Below are 27,225 nucleotides of genomic sequence, written 5' to 3' on the forward strand. Positions count from 1 at the left end.
CCCTCAAACAGGCCAAGCTACACAACTGCCTTGCCCATCCAGAGAGCTCAGTTCAGGTCCCATACAGACCATGCACATCTGTCAGTCAAAAGTTCACAAGTTCCCACTAGTTTGGTTCACTTGTATCTGTAAGTTTCCCCATCATGGTATTGATGCACCTTTCTCATAGAATCCCTCATCTCTTTCTTAGACTGGAATTCAGAGCTTGTCCTGGTGCTTGGCCATGGCTCTCTGCATCTGTTTCCATCAGTTACTGGATGAAGGCTCTATGATGACAGAGTATTCACCAATCTAATCACCTGGGTAGGCCAGCTCAGGCACCCCCTCCACCACTGCTAGTAGTCTAAGCTGGTGTCATCCCTGTGGATTCCTGGGAATTTCCCTAGCAGTAGGTTTCTCCTATACCAGTGATGGTTCCCTCTATCAAGAAATCTCCTTCACTGTTCTCACACTCTGCCCATGTTCCAGATCAACAATTCCATTCCCCCATGCTCACACCCACCACCTCCTACACTCCATTGCTCCCTTCAACCCCAGTTTACTCAAGAGATCTCATCTATTTCCCATTCTCAGGGCATTCCATGATCCCTCTTAGGGTCCTCCTTATCACCTACCTTCTCTGGAGCTATGGATTCTAGGCTGATTATCCTTTGCTTTACTTCTAGTATCCACTTATGAGTGACTACATACCATGTTTGTCTTTTTGAGTCTGGGTTACCTCACTCAGGATGATATTTTCTTTTTCCATCCATTTGCCTGCAAATTTCATGTCATTGGTTTTTTGCCACTGAGTAATACTCCATTATGTAAATGTGCCACATTTTCTTTATCCATTCTTTGGCTGAGGGGCATCTAGGTTATATCCAGGTTCTGGCTACTACAAATAATGCTGCTATGAACATACTTGAGCAAGTATCCTTGTGGTATGATGGAGCATTCCTTGGGTGTATGCCCAAGAGTGGTATAGCTGGTCTTGAGGTAGATTGAGTCCCAATTGCCTGAGAAATTGCCATACTGATTTCCAAAGTGGCTGTACAAGTTGGCACTCCCACCAACAATGGAGGAGTGTTCCCCTTGCTCCAAATCCTCTCCAACATAAGCTGTCTTGAGGGGTTTTGATCTTATCAATTCTGACAAGTATAAGATAGTATCTCAGAGTTGTTTATATTTGCATTTCCCTGATGACTAAGTACATTGAGCAATTCCTTAAATTGCTTTCAAACATTTGAGATTCTTCTGTTGAGAATGATGTTCAGTTCTGTATCCCATTTTTTAATTGGATTGTTTGTTATTTTGATGTCTAGTTACTTGAGTTCTTTATATATTTTGGAGATCAACCCTCTATCAGATGTGGGATTGGTGAAGATCTTTTCCTTTTCTGTGGGCTGTCATTTCATCTTATTGACCTGTCCTTTACCTTACAGAAGCTTCTCAGTTTCAGAAAGTCCCATTTATTAATTGTTGTTCTCAGTATCTGAGCTACTGGTGTTATATTTAGAAAGTGGCCTCCTGTGCCAATGCCTTCAAGGCTACATCCCACTTTCTCTTCTGTTGGGTTCAGTGTAACTGAATTTATATTGAGGTCTTTGATCCACTTGGACTTAAGTTTTGTGCATGCTGATATATGCAGATCTATTTGCAATCTTCTACATGTTGACATCCAGTTATGCCAGCACCATTTGTTGAAGATGCTTTCTTTTTCTATTATACAGTTTTGGCTTCTTTGTTGAAAATCAGGTGTTCATTGGTATGCAGATTAATATCAGGGTATTCAATTAGATTCCATTGGTCCACATGTCAATTTTTATGCCAATACCAAGCTGTTTTTATTACTATGGCTCTATAGTAGAGCTTGAGGTCAGGGATGGTGATACCTCCAGAGGTGGCTTTATTGTATAGGATTATTTTGACTATACTGGGGTTTTTGTTTTTTCATATGAAGTTGAGTATTGTTCTTTCCGGGTCTGTGAAGAATTGTGCTGGGATTTTGATGGGGATTGCACTGAATCTGTGGGTTGCTTTTTGTAAGATTGTCATTTTTCTTATGTTGATTGTGCCTTTCCATGAGAATTGGAAAACTGGAGCTAGAGTTTTCCTGCCTTGCCCACAGTCGGGACAAATCTCTGTCACCTGCCAGTCGCACAGACACTCAGACCCAACCAAGTAAACACAGAGACTTATATTGCTTACAAACTGTATGGCTGTGGCAGGCTTCTTGCTAACTGTTCTTATAGCTTAAATTAATCCATTTCCATAAATCTATACCTTGCCATGTGGCTCGTGGCTTACCAGCGTCTTCACATGCTGCTTGTCATGGTGGCAGCTGGCACTGTCTCCTTCTGCCTTCCTGTTCTTTCTTTTCTCCTCTATGTTAGTCCCGCCTAAACTTCTTGCCTAGCCACTGACAAATCAGTGTTTTATTTATTGACCAATCAGAGTAACTTGGCATACAGACCATCCCACAGCAGAGAACTTTCCATTTTCTGATATCTTCTTCAATTTCCATCTTCAAAGACTTAAAGTCTTGTCATAGAGGCCTTTTACTTGCTTAGTTAGAGTTATTCCAAGGTATTTGATATTACTTGTGGATATTGTAAAGGGTGATGTTTCTCTAATTTCTTTCTCAGCCCATTTATCATTTGTATATAGGAGGGCTACTGCTTTTTTTTAATTCATCTGGTATCCTACGACACTGCTGAAGGTGTTTGTCAGCTGTAGGAGTGCCCTGGTAGAATTTTTGGGACACTTATGTATACTATCATATGACCTACAAATAGGGAAAGTTTGACTTCTTCCTTTTCAACTTGTATCCCCTTGCCCTCCTTTTGTTGTCTTATTGCTCTACCTAGAACTTCAAGTATTATATTGAATAGATATGAGGAGAGTGGAGAGCCTTGTCTTGTTCTTGATTTTAGTGGAATTGCTTTGAGTTGCTCTCCATTCAATTTGATATTGGCTGTTGGCTTGCTGTAAATTGCCTATATTATGTTCAGGTATGTTCCTTGTATTTCTGATCTCTCCAAGACCTTTATCATGAAGTGGTGTTGGGTTTTATCAAAGGCTTTTTCAGCAACTGAGATGATCAGGTGCGGGTTTTTTTTTTCTTTCAGTTTGTTTATATGGTGTATTATACTGACAAATTTTTGTATGTTGAGCCCTCCATGCATCTCTGGGTTGAAGACTACTTGATTTTTTTCTTAGAAATCAGGAAATAATGGAAATTCACATTCTGTAATTGGTGGATGATTTTTTATTAAAAAAAAAAAACTAACTTCATTGAGACACAATTCACACAGTATACAATTCATCCATTTACATTTACTTTATGCAACTGTCCAGGTGTGGGAATATATCTAAAATCCCAACACTCAGGACACTGAAGCAGGAGAATTGCTACAAGTTTGAAGTCAGCCTGGTTGATGTGGAAAAGCCGGTCCCAAATAAATAAATAAAAGGAGATGACAATTTAGTGGTCATTAGCATATTCTGGAGTCTTACAACCATTACCAAGTGATTTTTTAATTAGGCATGGGGTGTAGTATGAGCACATGAGTGCAGGTGCACACAGAGACCATGGTGTTGTATCCACTGGAGCTGGACTTACAGGTGGCTGTGAGCTGCCTGGCATGGGTTCTGGCACCAAACTGAGGCCTCTGGAGGAGAAGTGAGTGCTCTGAACCACTGAGCCACCTCAACAGCCCGACCAAACAAACTTTAGACCTTCATCACCCCAGAAAGAAACAGTGCACCCTTTAGTCTACACTCCTCACTTCCAATGTCCCCTCCACAAACCTCAAAAAAACACTATGCTATTATATGTCTTTCTGGGTTTGCTTCTTCATAGATTGAAATATTAAAATATATTATTTTCTTTATCTAGTTTCCTTAACTCAGTATAAAATTCTTAGTATATAACCACATATTAAACAGTATTCTATTTCATTTATACAATTATTTCTTATTGCCAAATAACATCCTAGGGATGAATAAGTCACACCAAACATTCATAAACCAACAAATATCAGAGTGTTTCAACTTTTAGTGCCTAAATAATGCATCTCTGGATATTCATTTACAGTCCTTGCAGACATGATTTTATTTTTCTTGGGTATGTATCTATGAGTGACATTGCTAAATCACATGCTAAGTCTGTGCAGGATCTGCAAGTGAAAGGTTCAATCCCCACTACTGATGATCTCAAAACAAAGAGGAGAGATCAACGATCAACCTGTTAATTCCTCAAACCCTCAGCAACACTTAAGATTATCATCACTTCATTACCCTTTTCACAATTTACATTTATATTTTGTTTGTATGCAAATAGGAGGTGCTTCTGTAAGCAAGCAGAGATAACACAAGTTAGTAATGTCACCTCTCTTCTCCCAACATCTGGATCCTCTGTATCAAAGCCAGGTTGCCAAGCTTAATGGTAAGTGCTTCTAACCATTGAGCCATTTTGCCAGCTCCCTTTTCTAACTATCTCAATTGTGATAAATTTTAGCAATACATAGAGAGGGAATAGTAAATAACCATCTATATGGCCCTACTATCAAGTGATATTATGAGTGTTTTGTTAAAAGTATCTCACTTTGCTCTTGATAGGCCTTTTAAATAACTTTTGATCTACACAAAAACAGTGAGACAAAATCACAAGGGTGGTCCTGGTGACTTCCCCGAGGAATAGGTCATAAAGATTTGTGGTGTGGATCTGGGGACACACCTTCTCTGGAGCATCTCACTCTGCCTCTCCTGCTGTGCCCGGTGGCCTTGCCTGAGCCAGGCAGCAGTTTTCCTCCTTGGTTTCAGCAAGATGATGTAGCACTTGGGGATGAAGATGCCACCCAGAAGGCCAGCAGTGGAGGCCAGGATGGAGAAGATCTCTACAGCCACAGTGGACTTGCCCCTGGCACTGTGATACAGGGGCAGGAAGGCTGTCCAGACACTGCAGAAGAGCAGCATGCTGAAGGTCAGGAATTTAGTCTCATTGAAGACATCTGGCAGGCCCCTGGCCAGAAAGGCCACAGAGAAGGTACCCACTGCCAGGAAACCCAAGTAGCCCAGCACACAGAAGAAGATGGTGCCAGAACCCTCCTGGCACTGGATGACAATGTGCTGGGGCTCCGAGACCATATCCCTGTCTGGGAATGGTGGGGAGGTGGCCAGCCAGACTCCACAAAGAACAACCTGCATGAAGGAAGCAATAAGGACCACTGAGGTGGAAGCCCCAGGGCTCAGGCATACCCGGATCCTGTCCCCTGGCCTGGTGACCCTGAAGGCCAGGACCACTGTGAGAGTCTTGGCCAGAACAGAGGACACGGCCACCGTGAACACCACAGCAAAGGTGGTCTGACGGAGGAGGCACGTCAAGACACTGGGTTGCCCAAGGAACAGCAAGGCACACAGGGCACAGAGGCAAAGAGAGAGCAGGAGTAAGTAGCTGAGACTTCTGTTGTTTGCCCTGACCACAGGGCTGTCTCTGTACTTCAGGAACACTCCCAGAACCAGGACAGCCAGACCAGCCAGGAAGAGTGCCACCAAAGCCAGCATGAATCCCAGAGGTTCCTCAAAGGCCAGGAAGATCTCTGTCCTGGGCAAGCAATGGTCTCTCATGTGGCTCGAGTACTGCTCCCTGGGGCACAGAAGACAGCTCTTCATGTCTATGGTGGACAGACAAACACCATTTCTTTTCTTTTCTTTTTTTTTTTTTGAAGGTGTTTTTTATTATTTATTTTTTTAATTAAGAAATTTTCCATTCATCCTACCTATCAGTCACAGATTCCCCTGTCCTCCCTCCTCTTAAGCCCAACCCCCTCCCCCACCCACTCCCTAAGACCACCACCTCCTAGGCAAGGTCTCCCAAGGGAAGTCAGCAGAGCCTGGCACATTCTGTTGAGGCAGGTCTAAGACCCTCCTCCCTGCGCCAAGCTGTGCAAAGTGACAGACATCATTTCTACAACACTATATGAACTGCACCAGCTCAAAAGAAAGGTGTCCCAAGCACTAACTGCTCTTACAGCCTTTCCATCAAGTCATGTATTTATAAATTATTTCTGGTGATGAGGCAGATGGCTGATATTAGAGGCAGAGATACAGAGAAAAAAATCACAGTTAGTATCTGTTTTACGTGAGAAGTCTTGTTTCTGTCTTCAAACAGTGTCTCATGTAACTCAGGTTGGCCTTGAACTTGTTGAGTTACAGAGGATGACCTTGTACTCCTAAGCCTTCTTCCATTGTCCGCTCCAGTGCTGTGATTAGAGACATGCACCACTATACCTAAACTGTGTGAGCTTGTGTATGTGCAGGTTTGTGTGTACACACATGTATGTAAGTGGATGCACATACTTGTCAAGACCAGACATTATCATCAGATATTATTGCTCAACCACTTCCCCTTCCTTATTTTTCTAATCAAACTTAGTTGTTTATTGTTTGTGTGTATGTTTGCATGGGCTCAGACATGCAAAGGTGTGCAAGTGGAGGTCAGTACAACTGTCAGGAATTTGGAGCTCACCTTCTTCCATGTGGGTCCCAGGTGCTGTACTTACACTGTCAGGGTTGACAGTGAATACTTTAACTGATGAACCATTTCACCAGACTCTGAACCTTAGTATTTTATAATTCCTTATTTTATTTTACTTGTAGACTGTTTTGTCTATACCTATGTATGGAACTCATGTGCCTGCCTTGTGCCTGCAGAACTCAGAAGATGACATCAGTTCTCCTGAATCTGGAGGTACAGATGGTTGTGAATCACCATGGCGGTGTTCCTAACTATTGAGGCACCTCCTCAGCCCCCTTTTCACCTTAGGTTTTAAGACAGGATCTCTCACTGAACCTGGCCATCACTGAGTTGACTATACTGGCAGATCAAAATCCCCAAAGTCCATCCTGTCTCTGCCTCCTGAGTCTGAGATTAGAGGAATGTGCCACTACAACCTGTCTCCTCTGTGAGTTTTTAATGGTTCATTTCTTTCCAATAGTATCAGTAACTGGTCAAATTAAAAAGGTTTAGCACTGAGCTGAGCCCCCAAAATTTATTTCTTCAAGTCCTGTCTCTAAGCACCTCAAAATGGGACATACTTTGCCATAAGTGAACTGGGATGATGTAATAAAGTTTAAATGGTGTCACCAGGGTAGAATTAGCCCCTAATTCCAACAGAGCTACTATGCTAATAAGAAGAGGGAACTGGGATGCGTGTGGCTGCACATGACTTTAATCTCAGCACTGGAAGGGGAGAGGCTGGTAGATTTCTATCAGTTTGGGGACAGACTGGTCAACATAAGGAGTGACAAACCAGTCAGAGCTGCAGGTGAGACAGTGTCTCAAAACCAAACCACATACCAAAAGCAAAAGGAACAACACACACAGACACAGACACACACACACACACACACACACACACACACACACACACACACACCATGAAATGAGAGCACACAGGGAGAGGATGACTGTGCCAGGGCAAGAGTGAGACAGCACACACCACCGACCCTGATGATAATTTTGCTTTGCATTTCCGCATTTTGGGCTTTCACAATGATAAAGGAATATGTTCTGAAGCTCTAACTGTATGGGATGTAGTGGTCTGCTGCCATTTAGCCTCTGGAATGAATCCCAATAATAAACACGAGGAAGGAAATCACAGAAGAACATTGACCATTCATTTCCACTTACAAGAGGTTTAAAAAGCAAGTGAAATTCATCAGCGTGTCAAAAGCCGGGGTTCTGTTACAGGATTGCTAGAAGCTTCTGGAGATAGCTGATTCTTGATTGGAGGCCAAAGATGTGCAGTGTTTGCTAGAGGACAATTCATTCTACACCCCAGCTATGGGTAGTGCACTTGTCTTTCTGAACAAGGAATTTAACTAAGAACAGCTGTAAGACTAGGGTTCTAGCTGCTGTCCATAGAAATACAAAGACTGCAATATATCAGTGGATGGGTGTGGTGTTTTGACTGTGAATGACTCATCTATTTGAATGTTAGGTTTCTAATTGGTGGATTGTTGGGATGGATTGGGAGGTGTAGCATTGTTGGATGAGGGTTGTTAATGGGGGTGGCCTTTGAAAGTACAAACTCCAATACCAGGCACACTCTCCACTTCTCTAGCAGCCTGGCTCCTGTAGATCAGAATGTAAGATCTCAGCTACTGCTGAAGTGCCATGCCTCCCTGCCTAATGCCATGCTTCCTGCCATGATGATCATGGACTTACCCTTTGATACTCTAAGGAAGCCCCCAGTTGAATGCTTTTCTTTTAGAACCTGCTTTAATCATGGTGTCTCTTCACAGCAGTGCAACAGGAACAAAGACAATGGACAAATACAGAAGGCTCACAGTGCCCTCTTGACCCCCTCCCCAGATTCCAGCTCCACATGCCCTTACCTCTTTGGTCTGCAAACTGTCCCTCTGGGCAGGGACTGCAATCAAAACAGCAGTGGGGGGCTCCCAGCCTGGGCACTTGGCTGAACCCTGGAAGGCAGCTTTCACTGCAGACAGAGCTGGGCACCTAGTGACAGTGAGCACAGTGTCACCAGGGACTCCAGGAATACAGATGCTTGACTCAGCCTGAGAACCAGAATGGAACAGTTTCCTCACAGAACTCTAGATGAGATAGATGACTGGCAGAAAAACATGTCTATCCCATCAGATGCCAGATTGGAGAGGTACCTTGGAATGTAATAGAGGAAGGGCTACATCTGCCTTGCTTGGCGAAGGGATTCAAAAATATAGCTAGACAATGTGATGTGTTTTGTTTCCCAGTCTCTGGGGCTCCTATATCAACAATTGAATGCATGGGGGCAGGAGAGAAGGCTCGGTGGTTAAAAGTACAGGCTGCTCTTCCAGAAGACCAGGGTTCGATTCCAAGTCACCATAGGGCAGCTCACACTATACCTGCAGTTCTGGAGGATCCAGTGTCCTCTTCTGGCCTGAACAGACACCAGGCACACACAACAGTACAAAAAAATACATGCAGGGAAACATCCATATATTCAAAAAATCTTTGAAAAGAATTTTAAGTATTGGCAGCCTTTACAAAAGTCCACAGCCCGGTCTTGATTTCCTTGATATTCCTGGCTTTCAATTTCTTTCTCTGAAGCTCTCCACAGCCTTGGAGCTGCTTGATGCACTCCATGTCTAACTCAGAAGACATGATGGACTCTCTACTTTTCTCCATCTACCTCTGTGAAGCTGTTAAGACTTACAGTTTGACTGCAGTGCTATTTTTCACTTACTCTAATAATAAAGTATCATCCAGCTTCAATAAGAGAAAAAAATTTAAGTACTGACTCCCTCAACACACACACACACACACACACACACACACACACACACACACACACACAATCATTTTGCATGACTCAATTTTTCTTAGCAGAGCTCAACCTCCAGGCAAGGATTATGAAGATGGAAGTGTGGCATGCTGACATCACTGCCACAACAGAAGACAGCAGAAAACCCTCCCATGATCAAGTCCATTGAAAGGTTCTTCAAAGAAGTCCTTGGAACACATAGCATATGTCTTCATGCTTGAAAAATCTAAGAAAGGGAATCTCATTCTCATGTGGAAAGCCTTAAGGCCACCATGGACTGGAGATGCCACCAGAACAACGTTAGATAAAGTTGTAGAGGAGAGAACTCTATGTACACTGGTATTAGGCAGCTGAGGCATTTCTATGCACCACACTCCACACATAGACATAACTATTTCAACACTGCTTCTAATTGTGATAGTAAATGTCAAGGCTTGACCTCAAATGTTTCCCAAAGTCTCCTATGTGGACCACTGGTTACCTGACAGTGGATATTTAAAGAATAATTATTGGATCTTGATGACTGTGGTGGTTTGAATGTAATTGGCCTCCATAAGCTCATAGGGAGTGGCACTATCAGATGTCACTTTTTGGAGTAGGTGTGGCCTTGTTGGAGGACGTGTGTCATGACAGGGTGGGTCTAGGGGTATTATAGGTGCTCAGACAATGCCCAATGACCCAGTTCATGTCTTGTTACCTGTAGGTCAAGATGTAGGACTTTCAGCTCCTTCTCCAGCACCATGTCTGCATGCAAGCCACAATGATGCACCAAGATGATAATGGATGAAACCTCTGAAAATGTAAGCCACCCCAATTAAATGTTTTTTCTTTATAAAAGATGTCATGGTCATGGTGTCTCTTAACACCAATAGAGAGCCTAATAAGACGTAAGTTGATTCCTGGGACTGGGGTATTGAAGTGATAGGCCTGATCATGTTATTGTTTGAATAAATATGGACCATAGAACAATGGATTAGAAAATCAGAAAAGCAGTAGAAAGATTTAAGTGCTGCTTAATGGGCCATCTGGTAGAAGCATAGAAGACTGAGGCGCTGAGTGTGATTAGATGAATTATGGGGCTGGCTCAAAAAGTTTCAGAAGAGAAGAATACTAATGTGTGGCCTAGAGATTGTTCTTGTGATATTTAGGTGAAGAATGTGGTTGCTTTTTGCTCTTGTCCAAAGAGTCTGCCTGAGGCTAAAGTGAAAAGTTTTGGATTAATTCCATTGTCAGAAAAAATTGCAAAATAACCTAATATAGACTGTGTCGTGTGGTTGTTAGTGTTAACTCTAAGAAAGATTTATATTAAAAAGGAACAAGCTGAGCAAGGAAAAACATGAAATGTAAATTTTGAGAAGAAAAGGAACACCAGGACCTGGAATGGAGCTAAGTCCTGTGTTCAAGCTGATAAACAGATTAAGAAATGGAATAAAGGGGTTGGTGACCACAGGGCAAGATTCCTCTCAGCTAAATTTCAAACTTGTGAAAAGGAATTAGAGAGAAGCTTAAAATCAGGTATGGTGGTGCACACCTTTAGTCCCAGAAATCAGAAGGCAGTTGCAGGTGGATCTCTGACTTTGAGGCCAGCCTAGTCTACAGATCCAGTTTCAGGACAGCCTAGGTTAGGCAGTGAAGGAAACCATCAAAAACAAAAAGCTGATAAAGATGTAATTGAATGAGAGGGCCATGTTACAGCCCCAAAAGCAACAGAACTTGGCAGTCTGGCTACATGGTTCTGGCTCTTAGGCTAGAAGAAAAGGGTTATGGAAATTGCCTGTGAGACTATGGAAAGCTGCTGAGGCAAGGCATATGTCCAGGGAGTCCATAAATGGAGGCCTAGAGAGGCCATTGCATGGAGCTTTGAAGGTAAGGCCTGAACTGCCTTGAAGACCCCAAGATGTTGGAAATGCCAGAGCCATGGGACACCTGCTGTTGAGAGCTACTAACAGGAAGTAGAACCAGCAAAACAATGAGAAGTGTGATGCAGTTAACATAGATGAAAGAGTTGGAGGTCTGAGGATTGTATTAACGACTGACATAAATATGCAGAGTTTAGAGTTTTCCCAACTGGTCATCTGTCCTGCTTTGGTCCACAATTTCCTCACTATGCTCCCCTTCATACATTTGGAGCAATAATGTACATCCTGTACCATTATATGTTTGAAGAGTATTATTTTTTTTACTTTGATTTTATAGGAGATTACAGTTAAGAAACTGCATGAATCTCAAAAGAGACTTTGACCTTTGGATATTTAAACATTGTTTATGGACTAAATATACTTGCATTGTGATAATTTTACAAGCATTGAGGGGCAGAGAGTAAAATTTGGTGGTCTGAACATAATAGGCCTCCATAAACTCATAGAGAGTGGCAGTATTAGGAGATGAGCCTTTGTTGGAGTTTGTGTGGCCTTGTTGGAGGAAGCATGTCACTATGGAGATGGGCTTTGAAGTCTCATTTATGCTCAAGCCTCTCCCAGTGACCCAGTCCACTTCCTGTTGCCTACAGGTCAAGATGCAGGACTGTCAGCTCCTTCTCTAGCACCAATTTGGCCTGCGTGCCACCATGTCCCATAAGAATGATAATGGACCAAATAAACCTGGGAAAATATAAGCTACCTCATTAAATGCTTTTATTTTATAAGAGATACTGTGGTCATGATGTCTCCTCACAGCAACAGAAAATCTAAGTAACACAATACTTGTGAAATAATCAATGGATTAAATCCTCCATGGATTCATAATTTGACTAATTATTGTACAAGAGAACATGGGACCTAGTTAGGATTAGTGGGACACTGGGGCTATGCACTGGTAAGATGTAACTTGTTTACCTATCTAATCTGTCTGGCTCCCTACCTTCCCTACCTGTGCCCCATGAACTGTGCAACTGCTTCCACCACACATGCCTGCTGCCATGCATGACATACTGCCTCAAGCACACACACACACACACACACACACACACACACACACACACACACACACACACAAAGCAATGGATACATCTGAACTTGGAGCTCTCAAACCAGGAGACAATTAAAACTTTTCCTCACTTCAAACTATTTCTCAGGTATTTCTCATAGTGGCTAAAACACCTAACACAACAAGTACACTGAGTGTCTGTTGAGTCCATGTCCCAGATGGACCATGGGAAAGTAAGTCACTATCTTCCTCTTCTCAGAGCAGGTCCTAAACACAGACACTGAAAATACTTCCAAGGGAGCAACAGCTGCAGACTCTCATTCTATTTTGTAGGTCTTATATGTTCTCCTCAGCCCTATTTTTCTGTGTATTTGGTGTAAGTATGCTTACATGCAATTGTACATCTATGTGGGATCATGTTCATGTACAGACAAGTACATGTGGAGGCCCAAGGTTAAAGTTGGGAATCATCCTCAACTGCTTTTCCACTTTTCCATTGAGGCAGAGGCTCAAAGTAAAACCCAGACTTCACTGATATGGCTTGTCTTACTAGCCAGTTAGCTTTGTGCATCTCTTTGTCCTCACCTTCCAAGACTGAAATTGCAGGTGGCCCACACTACCCACTCATCACCTACAAGTGTTCTGGAGATCCAAAAGTCTGGTTCTTGTACTTGCATACAAAATACTTTAACCACTGAGCCATCTCACGATTCCAGGTTTGTATTTTCATTTTTGATTGTGAATCAAGTCCATCCAGAGAAAGATCTCTTAGGAGGTAAACAACATAACCAGCTATCCCTGACTGGCCCAATCTAGGGCTACATCTACTTCATGCACAAATGGAGATGAGGAGTCCTGGACTTGGATTTTCCCTCTGATTTTAACAAACTCAGACAAGAGTCATCTCTGCATTCAGGCAACTCACGTGAAGATCCTCCATCAAATGGAACTTCATTTTGCTCCCCAAAGAGACTTGAGGGTCTATCATGCCTATATGGACCAAGTGGAATATACCCTCAGGGGTCTTCTGTCCTTGAAGTATGTCAAATTTTGTCACCAAATCTCCATTAGCATCAAATATAATTTCACTTCCATCAGGAGTCTTGAAGTGCACCTTCCTGAGGGCTTGGAGCAGCTGAAAACAGAAGGGAGACATTAAACACCAGCAGGGGCAAGTCTGGAGTCTTGTCCAAACTTGTCACCTCTGCAATGATACCGAGTCCCTTCAACCACTGTCTGGTACCATTGTGCATGAAGAAGATCAAGGACATTTGCTATTTTCAGGGGCTCACAAATATGTTTTAGCTTTAACTTTTTTTTTTTTTTTTTTTTTTTCGTTTTTCGAGACAGGGTTTCTCTGTGTAGCTTTGCATCTTTCCTGGAACTCGCTTTGGAGACTAGGCTGGCCTCGAACTCACAGAGATCCGCCTGGCTCTTCCTCCCGAGTGCTGGGATTAAAGGCGTGCGCCACCACCGCCCGGCTATGTTTTAGCTTTAATGAAGTAATAATACATAATATTTTAATCAAGATAATTTTTAAACCTAGTACAGTGTGTTTGTGTGTGTGTGTGTGTCGTGTGCGCATGCACACGCGTGTGTATACAACTAACTCATATTGAGTAATCCAGAGAACAACTCTCAGGAATGTTCTCTCCTGCTATCTTGTGGGACTCAGGAATCGAACTTATGCTAGTGCCACTATCCACTGATCTACCTCAACAGCCTTAAAATTAAACCCAAAAACATGACAATGTGGTTCCTGCTCCAGGGTCTCTTTTGGCTGTGCACTACTGTCCTCAGTCTTCCCATCACACTCAGTAGACTCCAAATCCTAGCAGGACTTCCACAGACTTCCCCAGCCTACCTAGACCACCCATTCACTCCAAACAGTCTCCCATCATTCATCAGTCCCGCCATGTTGCTCTTCTATTTGCTCCATTCTAGGTCCCTGCCATCTGCAATCACTGCTATCGCTTCTACCCATGGTGAGACTTCTCACCCTCATGTCTGGAACTCAGATATTTCCATACAAAGACAGCTTTTCCTGCCTTTCACTTCCCTTCACCTGCTCTTCACTCAACTTACTTTATATCTTCATCATAGAGTAAACACAGACATTTCAAAACACACATATTTTAATTTTGTGGCAGAATCTTGTTTTGTAGTCCATGTTGGCCTCAATATCTTATGTGCTAGGAGGCCAGGGTTAAAAGCCCATGCCTGTCATGGGCCTCCAAGCCTGGCTCCTGTAAATTTTAACCTGTCACTCACAGCCAAAATGCCAACAACTATCACTCTCCTTCTGGTTTACAACCATATGTATCTTTACCAGGCACATAGTAGAAACTCAGGTATCTGAGTTTCGGTAATGAAAACGTATCCCCTCCTTGGATATGATTCTCACTGTTTACCTCATCAGTGAGCAACATGTCTCCCAGAGGTTCTCTTACCAATCATGACCTTGACTACCCTAAGTGGCTAGGAGAAGAAAGTAGATAGATGGATGGATGGAAAGATGATAGATAGATAGATAGATAGATAGATAGATAGATAGATAGATAGATAGATAGATAGATAGATGGATGGAAGGATGGATGATGGATGTATAGACAGACAGACAGACAAACATCAGACAGATTGACAGACAGATAAAGAATCAGGGCAAAATGACCAAAATAGATAAATGTATGATATTATCAATATTTCTAAAATAGAAAATTAAGTAAGGGAATAGGAGATGGCTCTGTGATTAAATCACTGGTCATAAACACCTAAGGATCAGACTTCAAATCTGAACCCACATAAACGTCAGGTGGATGTGGAAGACAATCTCTACTTATATCCTCAGAAGGATGAGACAGGAAATGTCGAGACCAAGATGGCTAACAAGACTAGCCACATCAACATGTTCTGGAATTGAGTGAAAGACCCCTCCACAAAGTAAGATAGAAGACGACTGAAAGATGATTCCTCATCATCATCAGACCTTCCCACATGTTGCACATATGAGTGTGCTCCCCATCACATGTGTCTCCATGCCCACACACGTGCCCACACACATGTACCATATACCAAAAAATGAAAAGTAAATAAATGGCATTGGATATCTGTTTGAAATTCTGATTCCACAGCATGCCTAAGCTAAAAGTTACCCACTGTGTACCAAAGCTTAAATTTGTGACACTAAACAATCTAATTATTGTTATGTGAAATATTAATTTTACTAGGCATCCTGTACTTGCAAAGTTATATAAGCCACATGAACAGGACTCATTTGAGATCACACACATAGCATGGAATCCTTGTACATTGTTCCTTCTAAGATGTGTCTCAGCTAAAAGTATGAGGCATCCTTGCTGAGGCATGCAGTCAGTTTCACATGTATAGACTAGGTGGAACCAATGTCCTCTCCCCCAAACATACCTGAATCACCCACTCCACACATGCCTCTCTCACCTGCCAGGGCTGGAAGTCCTGAGAGTCTGTAACTTTCCCATGCTGGTGCCCATGGGTTATCATGTCTTGCAGGGCATATGCAATGCTGTAGACAGCTGTGTAAGCAGCATCAATTTTACTCACTTCTGCAAAAGGGTACTGCTTGTTTTTCAGACTCTCATTCCCTGAGCACAACTGGACACCCTCTGTCACTGTGCTGCTCTGGTGGGGCCATGTACAATCAAAGGTGAACTCCCAGAACTTCTTTACAAACATGTCTTCTGGGGTCTGGCTGGGGCGCAGGTGAGCAAGGAACTCAGGGAACCCAATTGCCCTGCTGCTGTGATACAGAAGGGCAAATGTGCTGTGCAATACCTGGGATACTCCTGGAATGTTTAGTGCCAGTGCCATGTGCAGAGCGCCCTTGCTGACCCAGACCTGGCCTGAGACAGGAACATCCATTAAGCCATACAGGATGGGCTGGAAATTAGAATTGCTTAGGAAAACCAGAACAACCCTGGCTGTGGATTTTTGCATCTTCTGGACAATCTCTTCAATCTTCTCCAGGGACTCATGGGAAGTAACATGAGAGGTGAACTCAATGCACACACCAGCTGTGCTCAGCTTCTGAGTGGCCAGAGAGCTGGCCTGCTGCCCAAAGTCATCATCATGTGCCAGAATGATCACCCAGGACCACTGAAAGTGAATTATCAGCTGGGTCACAGCAAGGGAGGATGTGAGGTCACTAGTTAGTGTCCGCAGGAAAGATGGGAACTGGATCTTGTCACTGAGGCTGGGTAGTGTGGATGAGTAACTGACCTGTCAAGGAAGAGCCAAAATAGAAGAGTACATTAGATCTGGGCTTAGGCGTGGCTGATGATCTGGTTTAAATGTGGGAAGGAAGGGATGGATACATGGCTCAGCAGTTAAGAGCCCTGGTTGTTTATGTAGAAAACCCAAGTTCAATTCCCAACACACCCCTCAGGGTGCTCACATCTGCCCATAACTCCGGCTCCAGGAAATCTTGCTTCCTCCTGCATCCATAGCATAGACTCACACAGACATATACATACACATAAATGTGTATTAAATTTTAAAACATAAATAATTTCCAGGGAAGGACTTGAGCATCCTGATTTGAGAATTGTGCCGGTTCTATAAGCAGCTATGTGCCCCTCACTGTCTGATCATCCCTGACACAGGCAGCAGAGACGAAACACATAGATGTACATACAGGAAATAATAAAGAAAAAGTCAATAAAGCCAAGAAGAACAAAAGAAAGGTGGATGCTGAAGCCCATCCGTCAGATGAGCCTGTGAACGAGGAACCAGTGACAAAAAAGAAAAAAAAAAGATGGAAAGCAAATCCAAAAATAGTACGGAGGTGCCAAAGGATGACAGCAAGACGGAGGAGACTAAGGGGGACAATAAAAAGCAAAATACTTCCATTAAAAAAGGTGCAAAGAAGAAACCTCAAAAAGGTAAGTCAAGTGAGAAGGGCAGCAGACCTGCTCAGGAGATGCAGAAGGAGATGGCTGTGGCAGAGCCTCCTTCCATGGAGCTGGCTCAGGAGGAGGTCTCTTCTGATCCTGCGCTCACTCATGTGGTGGTCACCCCTACAGGCTCTACTCAGCCCGGGCTTCCTTCTCCCATGGATATTGCTTAGACTGGGCCTGCTCAGATGGAGCTGCCTTCTCCCCTGGAGCCTCCTCAGAGGGAGCCGCCTCCTCCCCTGGAGCCTGCTCAGAGGGAACTGCCTTCTCCCCTGGAGCTTCCTCAGAGGGAGCTGCCTCCTCCCACAGAGCCTCCAGGGATGGAGCAGCCTTTTCCCATGGAGCTTACTCAGATGAAACAGCCTCCTCCCATGGAGCCTGATCAGATGGAGCCTCCTCCTCCCATGGAGCCTGCTCAGAGGGAGCCACCTCCTCCCATGGAGCCTGATCAGATGGAGCCTCCTCCTCCTATGGAGCCTGATCAGATGGAGCCGCCTCCTCCCATGGAGTCTCAGCGGGGACATTGTCAGAAGAGGCTGCTTTGTCCTTTGGACCATGCTCAGGTGGAGGTTGCTCAGACAGGGCCTCCTCACATGGGATCTGTTCAGAAGGAGCCTCCTGCTATCATGGAGCCACCTCTTCAAGTAAAACCAGTCACCAAAAGGTCTTCTCCCCGAAAAGAGAGTACCAAAGAGAAGTCGGGCATTCGGAGTGAGGTGGTGCGACAGGAGCAAGTCCTTATTGAAGTTGGCTTGGTGCCTGTTAGAGATAACCAGCTTCTGAAGGGAAGCAGGCACGTACAGGATCTTCCAAAGGGAAACTCAAGAAGAGACGAGACACCTAAGGACCAAGAAATTGGCTCTGATGGGGAAGGAAATAAAATGGCCCCTCTCAAGAAAGTGGGAACAGAGGAAGCTGGCAAGAGTCTAGCTACGCTTGCTGCTCCCAAGGAATCTACCAGTATCTTATCCTCGGAACAAAACTCAAATGGGTCAGGTGGTGAAACGTTACATGCTAAGTGTCAGACTGGTTCAGCTGGGCTTTGTGAAATGGAAGTGGACACTGAGCAGAACCCAGACAGTGTCCCTGTGAAAGCCTCAGCACCCGAATTGGTGCCACCATTGCCTCCTGTCCCATCACCAACCGTAACAGCCTCGCCTCCTATCACTTTGGCTGAAAACGAGTCACCGGACATTGATGAAGACGAAGGCATCCACAGCCATGATGGAAGTGACCTGAGTGATAATATGTCCGAGGGAAATGATGATTCTGGGCTTCATGGGGCTCGGCCAGTGCCACAAGAAGCAAGTTCAAAAAGTGGGAAGGAGGGGTTGGCAGTTAAAATAACCGAGGGAAGAGTTTGTCTGTATTTTCTGTGATCGGTCTTTCAGAAAGGAAAAAGGATTACAGCAAGCACCTCAATCGCCATCTGGTTAATGTATACTTCCTTGAAAAAGCAGCCGAGGGGCAGGAGTAGTGAGCCGGCCGGTGGAGGGTGGCTCGTCACAGTTTGTAAGCAAAGCCTCACTTTTAGTTTAAGACAGTAGACACACACAAGCTCGCTTTAATTAGTGTCCAGTGCTGATTTTTAAGTGACATTATTTCCTTAGGACTGTATGTGTTACCTAGTGACTTGCAAAAACCTTAGCAAATCCTAGGGAGTTAATGTAAGAAAACAGATACTTAATCTGTTAGCTTGTGCAGTGCAGTGAAGAAAGGCGGGATGGTAGGTGACGTTCTCCGGGGTGTTTACCTGTGTGGAACCGGTCGGCTGTTCTGCCCTTTTCACTTCACTTGCTATTTTTAGTTCCTTGTTTAGGCTGATAAAAATTGGCGTAGCAAATTACTTGAAGAATTTGCCTGCTTTATATAAGTAAAGTTAGCACTTTAAGGTTTCTTTAGAGATGAGAAAAGACATTTAAATTGAAGAAAAAATCTTTCAACAGTGGACATTGTATCTGTCCAGGTAATTGCTTCCTGACTTATAGTCGATATTTTGTGCTTCTATGTTAATCATTATGAAAAGTGATTTTTGGTGGGTTTTTAATTTTTTTTTTATTTTGGTGCTTTACTGGCTTAAGATGTTGCACATGGTTTTTTGTTTTTCTTTTTAAATCTATGCAGTTAATTCCCCCCCCCTAGAGATAGCATCATGTTTAATAGTAACACTTTATACATATATGCATGTTATTTTTTTTCTTTTTGGGGGTTACTTTTAGGCTTGTTTGCAAAAGGGCCATTTTTCTTTGCTGCAGTTGTCTTTTTTGCAGAACAATAGTGTGTGCAAGTTTATGAGCAATGGAACATGCAGGTTCAATCCATTGTTTTTATTTTTTTAATCTTAACCTCTTGATCTATGCCAGAAGTAGTTTCATGTAAGTTATTTTGATGATGAGCATGTGTAATTCTACAGCTCTCCGGGTCTGGTTCTTGCAGTAAGCCACTAGATCCCATATTGAACACAATTTAATCTCAGTATCAGCCATTAGAGTTTTTTTACTTTGCTGTTTCTAGTTTATTTCTTACAGAGTGAGAAGTCATTCTTTGAAGAGTTTCTTTTTTCAATAGATGGTTGATGTTGGGATGGTTACTCAAATCAAGTGATGAGTGATAAACTCCAAGTCATCCTTGGAAATAGCAAATCTGTAGCCCAACATAATTATCCTTTAAACTAGAGAATATCACTTGTGAGAAAACCATCATGGCCACATGGCTGATCTAGAGTGGAGTGCTGAGTTTTGGCAAACAGCTGCATCTTTCTTCCAGTGAGTACCTGAACAGGGCTGATGTGAATTATGTACAGTCCAGATTTTAAGAATCATACTTTCTCAGGGATCTCCACAAACTAGTGTCCTCGATGCCCCTGTGAGACAGCCTCTGTACGGGAAGGCCTCAAGGTGACTTTGTCCCTGGTGTTCCTCTGGGGACACCTGTGTGAGAAACTGCATGCTCCAGAACCAGCTCTCGTGTCCTTTGGCCAATGCCGGAGTGTGAAATAGTCCAACGTGGGATTTTTCTTACTAGTAGTAAACAAAGGATGATCCCAATCGGGAATCGTGACTTTTTTTTTTTTTTATGATGGTCATGTTCTGTTTTGAAATAACCTCTGTGTATTTCATTTATTTTCTTTTACCTGGCAATCTCTGAGCAGGCTTCAGATTTTGACAGTTGATGAAAGATACAACAAGCATTAATGTGTGGGTGAAAAGCTTGGTGAAATTCTGAGTGAAGTTTTAGTTAAAGTTGGTTGAACTTGGGATTGACTGGGAGGCCAAAGACTTAAAAAGCAGAAGATTCTCTCAAGACACAAGTTGTGTGATAATAGTGTGTTTTGTGTGTGTGAATGAGAATTTGTAAATGTTGAATTCTAGGCTCCGACAATCATTGTCAGTGCAGATCAAGCTGCAAGTATTTATGTTTTAAAACTTAAATTATAAAGCTAGTTACGTCTTTCTAACAACTAGTTTTAATGTTTATGAGCATATTTTACCTACATTACCTTTTCAGGATGTTGAGAAAGATGCATCACAAGCACAGGCTGGAGGCTGGGGGCTAGATGGTTTTGAGGAAAAGGTCTTGGTGGACTCTTTCATAGAGCAAAGGGAAGCAATGCCTTCTGGGAAATGAGCTAAGTTTTAATCTAGTCTTTAAGATTAGAAGTCAAAAACAAAAATATTAAGGAAATGAAAACCTAATTGATCTTTGAAGTATTGTTATGTGGAATTGAGTGGGACTTTTGAGGCCTTTCTTCCAGAAAACAAAGTTGTCAGGCCTATATTAGGCCTAAACCTTGGTGCCATGTAGTTGTACTTAAATCATTTCAATGGAAAGTGTCTTAGTGATTGGAACTTCTAGTGCAGTTTGGAGTTCTTCCATTTGAAAAAGGTGATATTTGCATGGGATTGTTTGAATCTTGTTTTCTAGTCCCTCCCCATCACCACCCTCATAGTCTGAAGGTAGATTTTTCTCTTGATAAAGGAACAAAAAAAGTGAACATCTTGTTTGTAAATAGGTATCTACTAACTAGTGGTAAACTTGAAATGGTAGAATTCTTTAAAGCCTAATTCTAGGTAGCCTTAGGAAAATGTATCTTAATTATTTTTGAACCTGTATTCACCTTGTTTTTTCAAATATCTTAAGTTATATTTTCTTTTTCAGAGCTGCTTCTTATTTGGAGCTACTTTTTTTTTTAATTGAGGCATAATTCATAAAAGGGTATATTGTTTTGATGAGACTTTTTACAACTGTGGCTGGATGTCTTTCTTTAGTCTTCCAAGAAGGGCCATTTTACTTTTTTAGAGTTACTTTTTAAAGTCATGAGGTCAACAACTTGGACTACTATGCATGTAAGTGCTAATGCAAATTAAAGCCCAAGTTGACCTCCAGCAGCAGTTCATTCTATGTTGACAGTGAGAGAACACTTTGCCTGTTAGGATACTGTTACTCGTGGACTGAAATGCTGAAGAAACCCCTCCCCCTATTTTGTTGTTTGCAAAAATCAAGGTATATTCTAGGGTTTCCTGGTTGACCTCAACAGATAAACTGAGATGATAGTCTTAGTTCAGAAATGATCTGAATGTAGATTTACAGTCTACGCGTACAGCTGGCTAAGTGATATCGCTTTCACAGTTCTGCATGTATCCCATCGGCTCCCCATTAGTCACTGAACTCTTAAAACTGGTATTGTAACATTATCACAATGTTTTGCGCCAATTTTATAAACTTTACAGTGCAATATGTGTTCCTTTTCTGAGGCAAACCAAAGGTATATTTCTCAAGGTTCTGTTGCTATCAGCAGCGTTGATGGAGGATTTTTTATACATTTGTAATAGATAGAAATAAACCAGAAAAAAAGAAGAAAAAAAAGTGGTGGAGGAAAAAGTGAACACTGCAAGAATACTCAAAAGGGCTGAGAGTTGCAAATACCAAGAATGGCTTTGCATAGTAAATGGAATACAACAGCTCTGAACTATAGCTTACTTTTCCTGGTTTGGTCTGACAGGATGATTGAATGCTTTTGTACAAAAATCAGAGCCTTAAAAACAAGGATTTGGTGAGATTGTAAAATGGTGTGCCACTTTGGCAAAACAGTTTGGTGGTTGGTCAAAATGCAAAACATTGTTACTCTGTTACTCAACAATTCTACCCTTAGGAATATATCCTCAAACTACTGAAAATGTGCACCTATGAAACATGTACATGAAGGTTTACAGCAGTGTGTTGCTAATAGTAAAAAAGTTAAAACAACTCAAATAGCTATCAAATACTGGAGAGAAATAAAATGTGGCTTATTCATACAATAGAATATTATTAAGACATAAAAATGAATGAGAAACTGACAGATTAAATGACTTTGGTGAACCTTCATAATTTCATTTGTAGATCTTTCCATTTCTAATTTATAAATACATTTGGGGTTATAAATTATAAATGTACTGTCTCCTGTCAACATTGTATACTTCTATTTGATGATTTCTGTGTCAAACATTATATGGAAATGTTTCCAAGTATTTTCTGTATTAACTGTGAATGAATAGAACAAAATAAATTGCCTGTGATGGAAAAAAAATATGGGATGGGATGGAGAGATGCCTCAGTGGTTAAAAGTACTGTCTGCAAAATCATAAGGATAGGAGCTCAGATCCCAGTACCCACATAACAAGTTTGGTGTCCCTTTCATGGCTGTAACCTCAGCTCCAAGAAGGGTGCACATAGGAGGCTAGATGGAACTTACTTACTTCCAGCCTAGCTGAGGAAACATGGGCCCTAGGTTAAGGGAGAGAGTCTGCCTCAAAGTGATAGGTGGAGAGTGATGAAGTAGGCCAACAGATGGCCTCTAATGTCCTCCACACCTATGCAGAGCATCATGCACTTACACACACACACACACACACACACACACACACACACACACACACACACACTCATACATGCACATAGATGTAGAGAGAGAGAAAGAGAGACAGAGACAAGAGAAACAGAGAGACAGAGGCATACACTCATGGAAACATATACACATTCATTGATTATGCCATAATTTCAAAAAAATAATCCTGCCTTACAGCGGGGCATGGTGAAATACACCTGTAATGTAACATTGCATGACAATGTATCTGTAATTTCAAAGCCAGCCTGGTCTACATAGTAGTTCTTAGCCACCTAGGTCTTCAAGGTAAGACTCTGTGTCTCAAGAAACAAAATTACAAACGTTACAGAAATCTCAAGTTCAGAAGCACTTTAGTGAGAATCTACCCAAAAGTGGTGATAGATAAGTCCTTGAATACAGTTCTGTGAATTACACCATCCAGTTTCAAGGGACAGGGGAAAGAAAGCCCATCTCAAAAAAAAATTAACAAATGTGAGACATTCAAAGAGACTGGAATTTACTCAAATTTAGAGACTTCATAGCAAAAAGCAAATGCATTTAAATCAGAATTTTCATACAATACTTATGTTAATGTAAAGCATGAACATACATATACATTTGTGTATGTATACATGTGTGTATGTGTATATTTATACATATATATATATATGTATATTGAGAAGGGGTCTCAACTAGCCAAGGCTAGCCTCAATCTCACTATATAGCTAAGGATAACATGGCACACTGGATCCTCCTGTTCCACCTCCTGACTGCTATATTACAGGAACACTACAGTTTAGAACCAGGGCCTTGTGTGTGCTAGGCAAGTGCTCTAGCAACAGAGCCACATCCCAGTTCTTGAAGTGACTATTATGGTTTGAATCTAATATGTTACAGGAAGGTTCACATGTGGGGACTTAGTTTCCAGTAGATGGGCTTCTAGGAAGTAACTGGATCCTGAGGGCTCTGACCTGATCAATGGTTAGTCCTTTAATGGAGTCACAGTGGTGGCATTTTATAGACCCCATGGAAAGTAGGTGGGTGGATCCAGATCTCTGGAGCTGTGTCCAGGTGGATGTCTGTGTCTCCCACACCCTATGTCTCTGCTTCCTGACCACTGGGGTGTCCGTCCCACTACACACTTCTGCCATGAAGCTCTGGATTACCACAGGCCTAGAAACAATGGCATCAGATCACAAAGGTGTGAAACTTCAGAAACTAAGCCAGAATAAATCTTTCTTCTGTTAAGCTGTTTCTCTCAGGTATGTCTGTCTCGGCAAGGAAAAGCTAATTAACATTTTAGTGGTTGATGAAATAGTTCAACAGAATTGACATTTGACCCAGCAATTTTATCTACATTCCTATGAAATCCAAAATTATATGGACAGAAAAAATCCTATACTCAAATATTCATAGAAACAACACACCTGAGAGCCCCAAAGAGGAACCAGCTCTAGTAGTGATTGCTCAATGGTGTGAGAGAAATATCTGACAAGAAGCAACTTTAGTGAAAAAGAGTAGCTTTAGGCTCACAGTTTGAAAAAGTACAATGGCAGTGTACACATGGCAGCAGATGTCTCCATGTAGGTATTTATGTACCAGGGACCAGCCTCAGCAGTTTCAGGGGTCTGAAGGATGGGTTACATCGAAGGCGCAATAAAGGTGATCTTTTTTTCTTGGAAGCTCTAAAAATTAGATGAGGTCTTCCTTGGAATTGTTGGATATAGAAGGACAGAAGTTGCTGACTTTCAGGGCAGATTTCTTGTCGAGGTCATTGTGGCCCACCAGTCATGGAGCTTGGTGTTTGCAGAGGGCTGAGGAGGAACTTAGGCGGCTGCAGGGGTCTTGAGGTCGGAGCAGTCTGTGTGAGAAGGAAATGACTGTCTGGTACATTGACCCCTGTTCTTATTTTTACCTTTTTTGCAAACTTACATGTTGCTAGCCTCTAGGTCAAGTGCTCAGAAGATTGTATAATCATTAATAATAAAAATAGATTATGCTTGCTTTGGTGTTAAGTCTGGGATAGTTCCTGTATTTAGTAAAAGATGATGAAGAGTAGATTGATGATTTTCTAAGAATAACCTTTGAAATCATGAGAACATTTTGTATTGGTTGATTTCCCCTTTTCTTTCTGCTCCCCCCTGCTTATGATAATAAAAGACTGAGGGTACCAGGACAAAAGCAGAAGCTAAGAGAAGCTAGGCAAGCTAAAGAAGCTGTAGCAGAGAAGCTACTTAGCAACTGCAGAAGCCCGTCGTGACCTGTCAGCTTGCATGAACACTGTCTCTGAGTCGTTACTGTGCCTTCCAGGTATCTCATCCTTCGGACCCCTGAAACTGCTGAGGCTGGTCCCTGGCAGTTACAGACCTGGAAATCCTCATTCTTCATGGAACAGGAAGCAAAGAACATACAGGAAGTGGAACCATAGTATTAAACTCTAAGTCCCATCCATCTACAATGGCCATAATCCTAAAGGTTGCATAACCTTCTAATACAGGCCCACAGCTGGGGGTGAGGGCTAAATTTTCAAACACATGAGCTTATTTCATAATTAAAGGTATATGAACTGATAAATGGAAAAGCAAAACATGGCCTTTGCATACAAATTGTTATAATTATTAATAGGGAAAGAAATGCTGGCTCTTGTTACAACATGGATGAACCTTGGAGACATGCTCAGTGAAAGAGGCCAGGCCAGATAGCTGCTGAGAGTGTGATTCAGTCATCTGAAAGGACCAAAAAGGTCAAATCCACAGAGACAGAAAAGAGAATAGAGGTTGTCTCTGGTAGGAATGATGGGATGTGGTACCAGTGGGCATGAAAGGAGGTGGCTCTTTGCAGGAAGATAAAAACGTTCTTAAATCAATTGTGGTAATCAAGCTAAGAAAAAGGTCATTGAATTCTTCACCTTACATGGAGAACTTATCCTCAAGTCACCTCTTAAACCTATGAACTGAAGAGATGATTGTCATATATGGCCAACCTTGAGGGAATGACACTGATGGCTGGGTTACCGGGAACATCCAGGGGGTAGATGGGAGCAAGTGGCATGAGCCCAATTGCCTAGACTCAAATCCCAGCTCTAGTACCTACAGCCAGGAGAGCTTACTCTTAAGTTGTACTTTTGGCTTTATTGGTTGGTTTGTTTTCTCTGTGGACTGGGAAGATGTCTCTGCAGGTAAAGGTGTTTGACACCAAGCCTGGAAATCTGAGTTTAATCCCCAGAACCAACATACTAGAAGAAAGGAACTGACTCTCAAAAGTTGTCTTCTGACAAAAGATAAGCACAATGGCACTGGTGTTGGGTACAAACAAACACACACACACACACACACACACACATACACACAAAAAAAAAAATATTAATAATAATAAAAATAATGATAAAATCTGTAGAAATGGTACAGTAGCTAACAGTACGTACTACTCTTTCAGAGGATCTGGGTTCAATTCTGAGAATCCTCATGGCATCTAAAAACCATCTCTCACTCCAGTTCTAGGAAATCCAATGCCCTCTTCTGATTTCTATGGGCACCAGGCACACATGTAATACATATGTATACATAAGGGCAAAATACACATACATATAACATAAAAATAAGTAAATCTTTAAAGATATTCTTAAACAGAATTGTCTAAGTTACCTCATCAATGAGAGGGACAACAATTCTCTCCAATATATCTACACATGGAGAAGAACCATGTTGGGCATGGAGAATATTTGCAGGGAGACTGCCTCCACAGTAGAGCTGCTCACTACTGTGACCATCACCATCGTTTTCACTGTCATCATTAAGGGACTGCACTGCATTCAGGAAGGAAGGAAACTTTCAGCAACTCACCTGGGGAAACTTGTACAGTCCCAGAAGTCTGGCCATGGAGACAGACAGGGATGACCGCGTGTCCCCAACCAAGGCAGCCTGAAGAGAGCCATGCTGGCATGTGTAGTTGGGGATGGGCTCCTGCTGCCTCGTGAGAAAGCTCATTGTCTCATGGAGGGCTCCATGCACTGAGTCCCCAGAGTTTCTAATAGAGAAGCCCAGTGTCACATTGGGCAACAAGTGAGCACTCCTATTAATCTCCTCGATGGCAAAGACGAAACTCTGGGCCACCCGGTAGCCCCAGTTGGAAACGCTGAGGGAAAGAGAAGCCCACATTCATCACTCATGATGGGGTAAATGGAACAAGAATAAAC

The 27,225-nt window shown here is 42.4% G+C and overlaps 1 protein-coding gene and 1 pseudogene across 1 annotated transcript; one reads left to right on the plus strand and one right to left on the minus strand.

Moving 5' to 3' along the window:
* Positions 1 to 4,647: 4,647 nt before the first annotated feature.
* On the minus strand, positions 4,648 to 27,159 carry LOC102924848 (vomeronasal type-2 receptor 26-like). Its single transcript, XM_076577665.1, has 5 exons — positions 26,873 to 27,159; positions 15,693 to 16,490; positions 13,162 to 13,371; positions 8,383 to 8,506; positions 4,648 to 5,657 (listed from the first exon to the last, which is right to left on the minus strand). Exons 1-5 carry the CDS (start codon positions 27,014 to 27,016, stop codon positions 4,648 to 4,650), a joined length of 2,286 nt encoding a protein of 761 aa, XP_076433780.1. The 5' UTR covers positions 27,017 to 27,159.
* On the plus strand, positions 16,548 to 18,652 carry LOC143269033 (RE1-silencing transcription factor pseudogene; annotated as a pseudogene).
* Positions 27,160 to 27,225: the final 66 nt, after the last annotated feature.

The sequence above is a fragment of the Peromyscus maniculatus genome, chromosome 1 (assembly GCF_049852395.1).
Source record: "Peromyscus maniculatus bairdii isolate BWxNUB_F1_BW_parent chromosome 1, HU_Pman_BW_mat_3.1, whole genome shotgun sequence".
Lineage (NCBI taxonomy): Eukaryota > Metazoa > Chordata > Mammalia > Rodentia > Cricetidae > Peromyscus > Peromyscus maniculatus.

Excerpts from the sequence above, each read along its gene's own strand:
- LOC102924848 (XM_076577665.1), bottom strand. The coding sequence starts at position 27,016 with ATGAGCTTTCTCACGAGGCAGCAGGAGCCCATCCCCAACTACACATGC. Across the intron at positions 16,491-26,872 it reads GACTGTACAAGTTTCCCCAG|GTCAGTTACTCATCCACACT; the intron begins GTGAGTTGCTGA and ends CTTCCTTGACAG. Across the intron at positions 8,507-13,161 it reads ATTTGATGGAGGATCTTCAC|GTGCCCAGCTCTGTCTGCAG; the intron begins GTGAGTTGCCTG and ends CACTGTCACTAG.